The following is a 13,832-nucleotide window of genomic DNA, read 5'->3' on the forward strand; positions in this document are numbered from 1 at the left end:
TGCAACTTTCAAACCTCCATTAACGAGAGGCGTACGTGGCTATAACCCGTAATGTACTGCCCCTCGGTATAATAGTGCACCAAAGAGTGGTGTGTAAGTGTATTATTATTGTTGTAAACCTGTCAAACGGAATGCTACCTCATGATTCAAAGGCAAGTAAACAGGAGCTTTCGGCATCTCGGTTTACCTTATAAGATCATAGAGTGGGTAACAAATTTGGAAGCGCCGCTGGGATTTCTTTTCATGTGCTCACCGGCGCGTATTACTCCAGCAAAATGGACAATGAGTGAGAGATATTGGAAAGGTAGCTAGCTGGCTAACCCGTGAAGTTATGGATGTACACGCGGGATGATTATTCATGCACACTGTTAGTATTGCACTAGGTGCTGGCGAAGTCGAGAACAGGTCGATAATGCTAGGAAGAGATAAAACGGTCTGGTGAGACTGGACTGGGGGATAAGAGGACTGGCTTGGGTGCCGGTGTTATTCCAGCCCTCCCTCCAGACAAGGCAGTAAATAAGCTCTTGGAACCGTAAAAGACCAGATGGCTCTGCTCCAATGTGGATCTTGGGCCCGAAGCAAAACAAACAGAACAATAATGCTGAACCGACGCTAATAAAATGTGGTCACCGCAACCAACCACCCCAGAGAAAGGGAAAGCAGCGAAAAAAATGGTTGCGTCTTCGATCTAGAGTGACGGGGACCAGCTGTGGCATTGGAGAGGAGTGGATCACGGTCAAACCGTTCTAAACCCACCAAAGAAACCTCAAAGCCTGGAGAGAAATTTAAGCCCCACAGCAATGCTAACCTGTCAGAAGAACTAGATCTTAACAGTTCTGAGCTGGGACAAAGTTTGCTTTGGAGGGGGAGCTACACAAACGTTCTGTTGAGCCTTAAAGGGGCAATCAGCAGTAGAAACAATAACACAGTGTTGACCCCGCCCCTGTTTTGGTAAAAAGCTAAGGGTTGGGGCTGGAGAAATGTAACCACTCTCAAATTCATAAACCGAGCTATGGATGCAAGGACTGACCATCCATGTTTTGAAACTATACGTTTGTTTACATTTACTTTGATTACAAACATTAGAATAAAACAAGCTTTGATTCTGATGGGGTGAGACAGTTGAACTATGCTCATGAGGGATTTCTAATCAATATTCTTCAAGAGTCCAAAAACCGTTGTTGCAACTGTTGATTGGCCCTTTAATGCAATAACTGTAATCTGTTTACCTGCACTGGTGCCTTTGAATGACTCAGAGGTCATTGCCATGACGACGATTACAGTAACATCCCACCGGGAGCCTGCAACGCCACTCTCCAAAGTCCCTTCTCCTCCAATCTACCACTGAGAGTAATGACTTGGTTTAATACATGGAGGCAATGGAGGAGGATAGAGAAAGAGGAGAGAGAAGAAGAAGAAGAAGAAGAAGAAGAGGAGGAAGAATGGAAGGCTACTCCTGGAAAAGTTAGGGCTGGGATGGTCTCATGTTTCAGTAGCCAGTAGAGAGGGTTGTTTTGTGGGGTCAATGGGCAGGTCAAAGCGAGTCTGGAAGTCTAAAAAGAGGCCCTGGCCCTGTAAGGCTCCCTTTTCTCCCTCCTCCCCGGGAACCCGTCACCAGCCCACATCTGAAAGTGGTTACCCTCACACCTCTCCCGACAGGGTCACCAATAGGCCTAGCGAGATCGCAGGATCAATGGAAATTGGGGAATCATTTGAAGTCGGGGGAGGAAGCTATTGTCATAAACCAGCGAGCTCTGGGGTTCGAGTTTCACGCCGGGTGTTGGGCAAGAGGAAAAACGCAACGCCACAACACCCATTGATAAGGAGCTAGAACACACGGCTCATTAGTTGCCTTTGACTGGCTGTGAGCGGATGCCGTATTTAAACACTGGTGATTGGCCAAACCCACTGTGTTTTTCCATTGCCTTTTCTCATTGGGTGTTTGGCAAGAGCCCTGTCAGTCTTTGAACAAGTGCAGATCAGTCCCTCGTTAGTGTGATGACCCGTTCAGCGAGTTGTAATGGCACGAGAGGGAGAAACGCAAGGCAGCGGAGACGAAAACAGATAAAAGAAGAGAGTTAAAACGTTGCTAATCAAAATGGCCGGATGCGAGTGTTTTGCAAAAGGTCAAGTGTAGTGGAGTTGGAATGCAGCGTAATGACTCGCCAGCGGCAGTTTGATGTGGCGGATAGAGAGGGGGGGTGGGGGGGTCGTGTGTGTTCACGGATGTGTGTGTGTTACGTAGAGATAATAGTCTGCTGCTGTATTTGTTTGTGAAGTCAGAGGCAGGGCTTTCAGTTATTCGAGCAACACTAAAAATGACTTCACTAAAACACGAAACGAAAATGTATTACCAGAAGTGATCATTGGTCTCTCATTGGCCCAAGAATAAGGTCTCAAATGTAGACATACTAGGAGTTAAGACAGGTCCACAATCGGGGCCAAACGTCAAGATTGGGTTTACAGCCCCACTGCCTCCTGTGTGACTGTAGTGTGTCCATCAAGCATTTTACTGGGCACTCCACAGTGAGAAACATATTCCCCCATTTTATTGCCAGGTTAAGACTAGCTTTGCTATAGCGAGCATTGGGTTTCCTTTGAAAGTGGCTTGGATTAGCTTGGGGGGGGGGGGTAATACAAATCGGTGAATCAACTTTACGCTTTGAGTGTATAATCACTAAAGCCTCTCTAGTTAAATTTCTCATGAATGATGCATTGGTGTCGATGCCAGTCAACTCTGACCTCGTGACTAATTGACAAATGTTCTCAAACAGATGTTGCGCCCCCTCCTCCAAATTGGGGTCGTTAGCAATTGTTTGATAAACAACAGGCCAACACGCCGATTGTTGCTAGTCGCTGACGAAGTTATCCCTGATGTTTACACTCTAGCTACAGTAAGCAGGGTCCATTTCACCTGGCCCTCTCAGGCTTAAGCGTTTCAGTCTCTTTAGCGAACAGAAATGTACCAACGCTGCATAAAAGATCACCTGCTTTGCGCGATACGTAGTTAGCTCGTTAAACTAGCACAGCGTAATCAACTGGTGTCAGCGATCGATCCGTCGCCCCGACCAAGCAACCAACAAACAATAGCTGTCTTGAGTCTACTGAACAAGTCAAATTCCTCCCACCCAGTGTTATGGTTTCACCGCCTTCCCCAGAATTTGTATTTTATTTGTTGGCTTCCCCCTCATGCGCTTGAAAGCCGTGCCACACACTCAAACAGATCGATTTGGATTTAAGCAGGCAGGCAGCAATGGACAGAGTGATAGTATACTGTCCTCCAACAAAAGCTCTTCTCTCTCTCTCTCTCTCTCTCTCTCTCTCTCTCTCTCTCTCTCTCTCTCTCTCTCTCTCTCTCTCTCTCTCTCGCTTGCTTTCTCTGTTGGAAAAAGGCAATGGTTCTCTCGCTATGAAGATGGGGGGATGAAGGAGAGGTGGAGAAGAGGGAAGAGAGGTGTGGTTAGAGGGGTTAGAAACTCAAATAAACGTCCTGCGTCACGGTGGATGCCGTGGGGAGCGCCGTGTGTGTCATACCTGCCAGGCAGGCCCGTAGCGCGCTGACAAGAGCCATTAAAGTTTATAGGCGTGCGGCACAGCTGCTCGTCAAACTGACAAGACAGACAGCCCACCGAGCCCCCCGTCCTGGCCCCGTGTGGGGACCCCCTCCCTGGCTATGGTGCAAGGCCAGGCTGGAGGCCTGGAGTAGTGAGGTAGAGGAGGAGGGGGTAGTGGTGGAGAGATGACTGGGCTGCTAGGAACTGGAAGTGATCCACTGAAAACCACAAACACATTAGTGGGCACACATTCATGGAGCCTTGGCTCGTTCCTGTGAGGAACGAGAGAAAGTAAGATTAAAACTAGACAGAAGGATGAGTGATAGGGACCGAACTCAGCAGTACTTGAATGGTTTAGCAGTGTGTCCCAGCTTTTTTAAACGTGCTTTGAGTGTAAGGTCCCTCTACTTGGTGGGCGTCACTTAGGGCTCTCCGGTGGCCTGGCATAAGTGACGCCTAGATTGAACAAAGTGCTCTGTTGTCTGTACATGCATGTGTGCACTGGACCAGCGCCAACCCCTGATCTTAGTGCTGACAGACCTGCGCTCTGAGGCCTGTTTCCTCAAAGGGTGCTGGAGTTGCATGACGGACATCCATGTGCACCACCGCTGCTCAAACTCAAGGGAGTGAATGATAGGACAACAGTATGTGTGTGTTTTGCAGTACCACAAAACATTATGAGATACTGTACAGCAATGCAGGTTCAATTGAGGGAAGCCCTCCCAAGGTGTTGTCGTGTTTTGAAAGAAGATTAGAATATGTAAGGCTGTAATAAAGAGGCCAAGGGGCTAGAAAATGTTGCGTGTGTGTGAGTGAGAGTGTGAGTGATTGTCCGCACGTGTGTACACATGCGTGCTTGCACACTTACTTGCACGCTTGCTTGTGTGTGTGTGTGTGTGTGTGTGTGTGTGTGTGTGTGTGTGTGTGTGTGTGTGTGTGTGTGTGTGTGTGTGTGTGTGTGTGTGTGTGTGTGTGTGTGTGTGTGTGTGTGTGTGTGTGTGTGTGTGTGTGTGTGTGTGTGTGTGTGTGTGTGTGTGTGTGATGCAGCTTGTCGTGCCACAGCCGGATTAAAGTATCCCTCTCCTTAGACTGGCCTCTCCCGTCGCCCTCCTCACCCCCTCCCACCCTTTATTTGTTTTAATTAAAAGAAAACTTCCAGCCTTGGCCGAACGGGACCGACCGGCGATCCCTTTTTCCTCTCTTTCCTCTAGTCTTCCTTCTTCTAATGTTTCTCCTCCACTTTTCAGTTTTGAGCAAGGTTATGATAGGGCAAAAAATACAGCTGCTTGCCTATATTTCTTTCGGTGTTTATACATAGAAGTATTTGGGGCTTTTTTTGGGGGGGGGGGGGGGGGGGGGGGGGTTCTGCTCACAAGGTGAAAAAAGCAGCACACACTGTGAGCCAGAGGGAAATGGAATCGTTCCGGATTGGAAAGGCAGCTTGGGGAATGCCCCCGTTTCCTCTCTCCTCTCCTTCATGGCTTCGTCTGACTCTCTGAACAGAGTATTCCCATAGTGTGTGTGTGTGTGTGTGTGTGTGTGTGTGTGTGTGTGTGTGTGTGTGTGTGTGTGTGTGTGTGTGTGTGTGTGTGTGTGTGTGTGTGTGTGTGTGTGTGTGTGTGTGTGTGTGTGTGTGTGTGTGTGTGTGTGTGTGTGTGTGTGTGTGTGTGTGCGTGCGCGTGTGTAAAGTGGGACCCAGCACAAAAGCACACATTGTAGCCTGTGGTGGAGAGTAGCTCCTTGAGTGGGAGGCTGCAGTGCATCTGTGAGCCTATTGTTATTGCGTCCAACTGTTCTCCACCGCTGGGCTGGCTGGCTGGGTGATTCAACACTGGGCAGAAGTCCACAGTCAGAAGTAATCAAGTTCGGATCGTCAGTTTTTTTGTTCCGCTATTGCCGTGTTGTATGTAACCTGTCACTCACTCCAGTGTGTATGTGTGTCTCTCCCCAGTTGGATCCTATCCCTGAGGAGGTGATGCAGCAGAGGCCCAACCCCAACGCTGTTCACTCCATGGAGAAGGTGCTGGAGGCACACAGTGAGTGTCGCTCTACTCTACTCACACAGGAAATGGCCCCACTCTATGTGCTACAACCACAAAATGATTCAGGGGTTTGATTTGCAAGTGTGCATTCACCGTAAACTCTCAACGATGGTCTTAGATCGGAAAAGAAAAACAGCAGCACTCAGCCCTGGATGACGGAAGTTGTTTGACCCCTGGTGTAGTTGCTCTATGTTATAGTCATGATCCTTTAACCTTTCACCTTTGTCCTGTCCTGTAGGTAAAAACTGGCGCTCTCTTCAGCGCGGGGCCTCCACGCTGGGCTACTCTCTGAGCGAGGCTTGCCGGTGTGAGACGGAGGAGGCCGAGACCGTCACCGCCATGGCTTCCCTCTCTGTGGCCAACAAGCAGAGGAAGTATGTCCCTCCTGTGTGTGTGTGTGTGTGTGTGTGTGTGTGTGTGTGTGTGTGTGTGTGTGTGTGTGTGTGTGTGTGTGTGTGTGTGTGTGTGTGTGTGTGTGTGTGTGTGTGTGTGTGTGTGTGTGTGTGTGTGTGTGTGTGTGTGTGTGTGTTACAAGGTCACATCGACCAAAAGCTTAGCTCTTCAGTACAATAAAAAAAAAACATTTTGATCCAACCTAGATGTGCAGAGGTTTCTGATACTCACAGGTCTCACACATTCCTGCAGTTGACATGTGTAGTGTGGAAGTGCTGCCTGTGACAGGTGTCATTGTCCCTTCTTTCTCCAGGAGCGAGGAGGAGCCTATGGAGGGCTGACCAAGCCCCCTTCACCATTCAGAGACCCTCAAAGGTCTCCAATATAGGTCTCCCATTTAGTACTCAGCCAACCTCCATTTCAATTTGACCCCACCCCTTGACCCCACTCGCACCCTGCCCAGGAGGCGCACCAGCCCCCCCGGGGGGGGGGCGGGGGGCAACGTATAGAACGACTCGGTATGAAACAGAAATGGAAGACATCACTATCTCACTCGCCCCGAGTGTTCGGACTAAAACGCCCCCGATGTGTGGTTCCGTCTCTACGAGGGGAGGCAGAACACAAGGAGCGCCGGGTTTCCGGGTTTTGTCAGGTCTTTACTCCAGGACCGCTGGGATCTAAGGGGACTTTGAATCATCCCACGCTGGCAACATTGAGTGTCTGTGCTTCTTTGGAACAGACACACTCGCTACGTTCGAAGTACTGCTCCAGACACGGAATTTCTCATTTAGCCATCTCCTTTCATTTGTTTTCTTTCAGTCGTTTGTTCCTTTGCCCTCTTCCGTTCACGAAAAACCACAACCGAGCCCTGTGATGTCATTACTACTTTGTTTTACGAATGTTTGATTGTTACCATTCATGAGAGACTTTGAGAAAGGAGAGATGTCGCAGGGTTTGCTGGTATTTCTTGGCGCGTTTCTCGATTGGCAAAAGCAGGCGTTTGTTTTGTTTTGGTTGGAGAAGAGGAGCGAGGAAAAGAGAAGGGGAACACGATGGACAGGTGACCCGGGGCCTCGTTTATCAAAGGTGCGTGCGCACAAGAAATAGTCTGAACCTTGCGGGCGCCAGTTTTCACGCAAAGGTTGGTGTTTATCCATTTTGAACTCGATGGGAAAGTGTGCGTATATCCACTGAAAACTCAGACCATGCGCACTCACAACTTCTAGTGGTTCATCAACTGTATTGCAAGCAAATATGATTATTTTGGGAGGGGAAATTGAGGTGTTTAAAGCACGGGAATTTATAATAATGGTAGGCTAATAAAAGACGTTAAAACATAGGCCTAATGATAAAACAGATGCATTTGCCGTTGGTAAGGAGATCACATAGCAGCATGTTCCCTAATATATTTATTTAACTTTTATTATATAGACCTAAATCATAATCATATTGCGGGACATGTCTCCTTTTCTGACATGACTGGTTTATTTCTGCTACACAACAAATATTACGCTACCATTTAGCCATCTCTCATTCAATAGCCAAGCATGCTTGAAAGTAAATAGCCTATGACAGTATAGCTAGGCTAAAGTATTCTTGTGCGACAGGAGCGCGACATCGCAGCCCATTTCATCTCAGAGACGATGCCAAAGCAGGAAATATAAACACAATCGTGTATTGATGAAGGAAATATTGAACAACAACTCTTATGTTGCATAGAAGTCTGGTCTCTGAGCAGCATTTACTTTTCAATTGTTCAATAGACAATTCATCTTGCCGAATACATGGCCGGTGTTTGGCATGCTCTATAGTTTTTTTTTTAAGTCGCTGCAAAAGATGAAAACATTCGGCCCCACACCTCTAACAGAAAGGTGATCACATTTACCATTGCACTTTCTTTTAGTGACTATCACGGCCCAGTTCCAATTTCTCTTCATCATACAGCAGATGATGGTGTTTTTGTTACCAATAAAGGTGAACGGAGGGCATTTTGCCAGGCAGGGTTGTAAAAGCTCGTTCACCAGCGCGCAAATATAGTATGGCTCTGATTAATCAGTGAAAACATGCGTATATGTTGCGTTTGATGTTACAGTTTGATAAATCCCAATCATTTTCTTCTGCACACAAATCCTAGAATGTCCACGTACGGCAGGATTGAGTAAGAAATGTACGCAATGGTTGATAAATGAGTCCCCGGGTCTTCTGGTTTGAGATGAACAGACTGTAAAAAGACTGTGAGTTTGTGCCTTTTTCAGTTCCTGCCTGGTGGATTTCACGACGAACTCAAGACCAAGAGCTTTGCCTTAAATTTGTTTTGGAGGGAGAGAGGTGTGCCGTCCTATCGCTCTCACATCTCATCTCCTTTGTGTGGTAGCGAGACTGGCGATGCCAAAACGATGGCACATAGACTGGAGGCCCTTGGCATGTTTACCCTGACTTCCCTGGAGCCTACTGTCCCACCCTGTCCCGTTTGACCTTGTTGTCAGTACTTGACTTGGACAGGAGCTCCCCGCAGCTGACTACCGGCACACAAACTCCAAGTCAAACACTACTTGTCGTAACCCCTTTACTATCGTTTAGAAGGTAGTTGCCGTGCTACACAGGGACTGACATGGTTGAGTCTTTTTCAGTGGAACGAGAGCCTTCAATGTTTGAAACGTCAGCCAATGATGTGGCTTTCTTCTGGTATATAAACCCTTTACCAAATACACGCCACCTCTAAGAAAGAGTTAGCTAGCATGCACTGTAGTCTGTTCTAGAGAGATTTGGCATTTTAAACTAGAATGCTGTTCAAAAATAGTAGTAGTAAGACAAGAAATTATGCCAAAGCGTGACGTTGCTATCAGCTCAATAGCCTGTTGCCACGTAGTATTGTAGCCATATAGGACAGATATCGCTATCATGACTTTACGTTCAAAATTGTTCTCTGTGAGGGAATTATAGCAGTTGACCAATTTCTATCTTACACACCTCACCCTTCAAAACGTTCAGACGCTCTTACCTGCATTTAGGGACTCTACCCACAATTAGCCGTTCATTTGGCTTTGTTCACAGAGATAAACAACTCACGAGTCTTTGTTACCATGGTGACAGAGCGGTTAGACAGGACAAAGAGAAACAATCAAATCTCATGAGTCTTTGTGTTACCATGGTGACAGAGCGGTTAGACAGGGCAAAGATAAACAATCAAATCTCATGAGTCTTTGTGTTACCATGGTGACAGAGCGGTTAGACAGGGCAAAGATAAACAATCAAATCTCATGAGTCTTTGTGTTACCATGGTGACAGAGCAGTTAGACAGGGCAAAGATAAACAATCAAATCTCATGAGTCTTTGTGTTACCATGGTGACAGAGCAGTTAGACAGAGGTGCACCACCTTTGTGAGTTTACAGAGGGGAGCAAGTGGCACCCATATTCTCTGACATTTGATCCACGCTCCTTGTTAGGCACAGCAGCTCACCAAGTGTCAGGTGCTACTAAGTGCATGTGTGTGTGTGTGTGTCACATGTCACAATCCAGTAAACAAACCCTTTATACATTGTCACAGTCACCATAGCTACTGCTAGGTGTGTGTTTTTAGGTACAGGAAAGTGTTTTTAACCTTGTGTGTGTGTGTGTGAGACGCATTAAATAACTGTGTCTCTAACGACATACATTTGACTTAGTTCACAAACACCTCTAGCTCAGAATGCAGAGAATGAATGAAAGTAGGCAACTACCTTCGACATTGTTCCATTGACGTCATAATCACTTTTTCCTACTGTTGGTAAACGAGGAAGAACGGAAGAGATTCCACATTGATCTTTCCTTGAGATGTTTCCGCCGCGATTGTTTTGATGACTACTCCATCCGTGTTGTTTTTACCCATCGTTGTCTCTTTTTTTCCCTCTTTCTGTTACGTCCTTGTTGTCTTTAGAGGTGGACTCCAGTGTCTTTTGCTTTTTGTGCTTTTGAGTTGTTTTCCTGCCATTTTGTATTCGTTCGAGTTCTTTCTCTCTCTTACAATTTGTTGCAGCTCCTTTTCACGGTGAAAGGTTCTGGGGTTGTGAGGGGTGGGATGGAAATATTTCTACTTTGTATAATGATTCCAACAATTGTGTATTTACTATGCTGGCTGTTCATGGTAAATTTATATATGACAACAAATCTATAAGTATATTATATATTATAAGAAATTGCAATATTGTTTTGGGAAAAGAACGTTTGAATTTGCAAAGTGATATGCTCATGTTTCATTCCCTGGTCTGGTTCGGCCCTTCCTGGTGTCGCTGAGGGCACTGTTCATTATTCCTGGCTGCCATTGGCTGAGGGTTCAGTACAGTAGCATCCCATTTGATGTCAGTCTCTCTACAGTGTGCGCCACTGACCTGGGCTCTAGTAATACTTCCTGACACTACATAGAGGAGTAGAAATGCTGTCCCCAAACAAGGGCTTAGGGAAAGGGACAAGTCGCTTGTCTCTTATATTTAATTTCCTTCTCCATTAAGACATTGTGACAACCCACCCATGTAAACATGGGGTTACAGTGGAATTTCACACTCTTACGTCGCTAACACTTTCTGACCTGCAACCAAACACTCTAGCTGTGTTTTGTCAAAAACCTTCTGTATACTATCTAAGGATGTGTAATTCAGAAGCAGTAGCGGTGCGTGGATAAAATCACCGGGGAAGCCAAGCCAGTAAACAAAATGCCATATTACAACTTATGTGTTGTGATAATTGCGTGGTTTGCTCTATAACCTGTTAGTTCATATGCCTTGCCACCGTGATATATATATAGGCCTAAGGCCGAGACAATAAGGAGACAAAGTGGCAGAATAAATTCAACCACAGCTTTGTTTCACCACAAAACCGTGGAGCAACATCTATCCAGTGGAACATCTATCCACCAAGTGTATTGTGACAAACAGTTACATGACCTACAGCATGGTCAATCAAGTTTATGTTTCTTGACATTTTTGGACTACTAAACAACTTGATTTAGGCCACCGGAGAGTTACCCAAGTTGCAAAGAAAACAGGAGCTGCCTCCACTATTCCAGCACCATTTCAACTTCAACATTTAAAAATCGCTAGCCTAACTTCCTTTCATGGGCATCAATTAGCCAGCTAATTAACATTCACCAACTACATCTAGCTATATATTGAACTTCCATCCTCTCAGGCCAGAGGCACAATGTATGGTTAGAACCGAATTGCCGTTATAATCATTGGCCAGTATGAATAATTAAGTAAAACCACATGTCCAAATCCCTATCTCCGTCCATGACACATTTAGGAAAGGAACCATTTTAGCTAGCTAGCTAGCCACCAGAGGACAACAACACAACGAGATGCAACAATTCAAGTTTTCTTCTGTCAATGACATTTGGCTTCATTTGATGTGATTAGTGTGAAGCAAAATCCAAACTGACTTCCTTAACACTTTTTTTGGTGTGCCAGGACCATTCACAGTTGAGCTCACTCAGTTTAGCTCAAGGCTGATTGGCTGTTATTGTGTAAAAAAAAAATATCAAGGAAGGTAAATGCTCACTGGCTTCCCTTGCATTCAATGCTATGGGCAGCAACAATATCATACTCTTTTTGACCAGACAGCATCGGATAGGTGGCCTACACATAGAGACAGAACGGCACTGTTTCGCTCGCTTGGATGCTTTCTCCGGTGAGATACATTCAGCCTCTTGCGAATTGAAGGAAAATGATGAAACACAGAGAGACTAAAGATAAATTATTTTATATGTTATTATTCTTCAATTTTGGGGGAAGCCTGGCTTCCCTTTACATTCATGAATACACGCCACTCTTTCTGAAGGGCCTGTCTTGGAATGACATGATAATTACACAAGGGTTTCCCTATAATGATTAATCACTATAAGCCCAGGAGTCGTAGTTAACCCATCAAAAGTCCCCCCCCCCTCACCCTTTGACCTCATCCAGCCCAAACTGCTCCTCTCTGACGGCTGTAGCAGATGACTAGTGAGGTCAAGGGTCATCTCAATGGATCCAGTCTCAGCCAAGGGGGTGGAGTATGAATTAATAGTCGAGTGTGCGTCACAGTTGTGGTGGTTGTTATTGTATTGGGGCACAATAGTAACCGATCATCCAGAGCTCTCCCAGAATGCACCAGCCTGAGCAATTGGTAATTATGGTTTCGTCACTTGTATTCAAGCAATCTTTCTCAAAGGGACTTTATACTATCTGGTTATCATAGTGTCCAGATAGTCATTTGAATATTCTCGTGCTCTACAGACATTCCATTTTTTTTATTTTTTTTATTTGTTTTATCGTCTGGGGGTTTTTTTCTTCTTTTTTTTCTTCTGTTCTCACAAAAAGGCCTGAGGATTGTCTGTAGTTTTTTTTCTGCACCATTCCTCTTCCACCACCTCTAACTTTCTCTGCATGGTTTGTGTGTCCGCATGCCTGTCTCTGTCCCTGTAACTTATCTGCACAAGGGAAAAAAGCACTGAATGGACAGAAGTACGTTTTTATTACAGCATCAGGATTCGGGAGCGAAGCATGACACGAGAACTTGTTTTTTTGCCGATGAGGAAGAACGGCGCTCCATGTTGGTCTGACAGATGTGCTTTTTACACGTAAAAAAAAAAAAAATCAACAGCAAACGGAACGACTTTTAACATTTTACAACATCTTTATCTAGCGCTTGTGACATACAGACAATAGATTTTATCGTATTTGTGCACAACAACAAACACACACAAAAAACAAAAAACAAAACGTTTTAGGGAAACTAAACTGCGGAGGCAAACAGGACAGACCAACTCATTGTATCATTTGAAGTTGGGACGGGGAGACGTTTTGTTTCCGAGGCATCTGGAGATATCAAAGGGCTCTGTACCCGATGAATGGTCTATATCGTCGTCAGGGTTGTCCATTCCACTTCAGCCAGTCATATCTGTGACCACTGTGGTAAAAAAAAAGAACAGTTATAGGTTTACAAAATGCATCTGTTACGAAATGCATCTGTTTTTATATTGTTTTCTTTTGACTCTTGTTCTCTCCATTGTTACAGAATAATACTTTTCCCCTCTCTCGGGACCTTAGCTCTAACATTTTATCTTTTGACATCTACACTATAAAGTATAACATTTTGGAAAAACCACAATGCCTTGTTGTTGTTTTTTCCCCCACTGGGGGCTTATGGTCCGATGAGTGGTTGAACTAAAAGGGGAAAAGGCTGTCATGCAAAGTCGAGACCCATCTTGAATCATACATGAATCATACACCCAGATACTGACAAACTTCAGGACCATGCATTGTTTCAGAAACGGAATGCATTAAATGAGTTAACACAAAGTGCCTTTCATAAAAGGCATGAAGCGTCTGTGTCGCTGAGTGCTTGGCATTTAGCATGTCTTAGCCGCTCTGATGTTGCGGTCAGCTTTTTGTAAATAATAGTAATTATATGCTTGCTAACATTTGTTCTATTTCACACATGTACAAGTGTATATCATACAATTGTTTTTTTGCATATCCCACTCTCCCCTAAGACACCCTCACGGCCAGGGATCAGCCATTATTGACGGCAACCCTGGAGCAATTACATTTAAGTGCCTTGCGCAAGGGCACATCAGCAGGTCTTTCACCAAGTCAGCTCAGGGATTCGAGCCGGCGACCTTTTGGTTACTGGCCCGGCGCTCTCATCCCAATCCACACTTCAACCGAAAGATGAAAACTAGTGGACAACCTGTGAGTATTTACAAAATTGTTCTGCAACCGGAACTAAACATTGATGTTTGAATAAAGGTATACCTTCCTTCGCCCTTAATCACAGATCCGGGAGGGACGGATTAATGAAACAAGAAGCCAATAATCTCTTTTTCAC

General features: G+C 45.4%; 1 protein-coding gene across 2 annotated transcripts in view; it reads left to right on the forward strand.

The window, feature by feature from the left end:
* The window catches only part of LOC124043774 (histone deacetylase 4-like), a 129,031-nt gene extending 115,922 nt beyond the window's left edge, over positions 1–13,109 (forward strand). For both annotated transcript variants that reach the window (XM_046362715.1, XM_046362716.1), the window contains exons 23-25: positions 5,506–5,590; positions 5,835–5,970; positions 6,303–13,109. In XM_046362715.1, coding sequence (XP_046218671.1) covers positions 5,506–5,590; positions 5,835–5,970; positions 6,303–6,330 — 249 coding nt within the window. In that variant the 3' untranslated portion in view covers positions 6,331–13,109. The remainder of the gene's footprint in view (positions 1–5,505; positions 5,591–5,834; positions 5,971–6,302) is intronic.
* Positions 13,110–13,832: the final 723 nt, after the last annotated feature.

The sequence above is a fragment of the Oncorhynchus gorbuscha genome, linkage group LG09, assembly GCF_021184085.1.
Source record: "Oncorhynchus gorbuscha isolate QuinsamMale2020 ecotype Even-year linkage group LG09, OgorEven_v1.0, whole genome shotgun sequence".
NCBI classification, from domain to species: domain Eukaryota; kingdom Metazoa; phylum Chordata; class Actinopteri; order Salmoniformes; family Salmonidae; genus Oncorhynchus; species Oncorhynchus gorbuscha.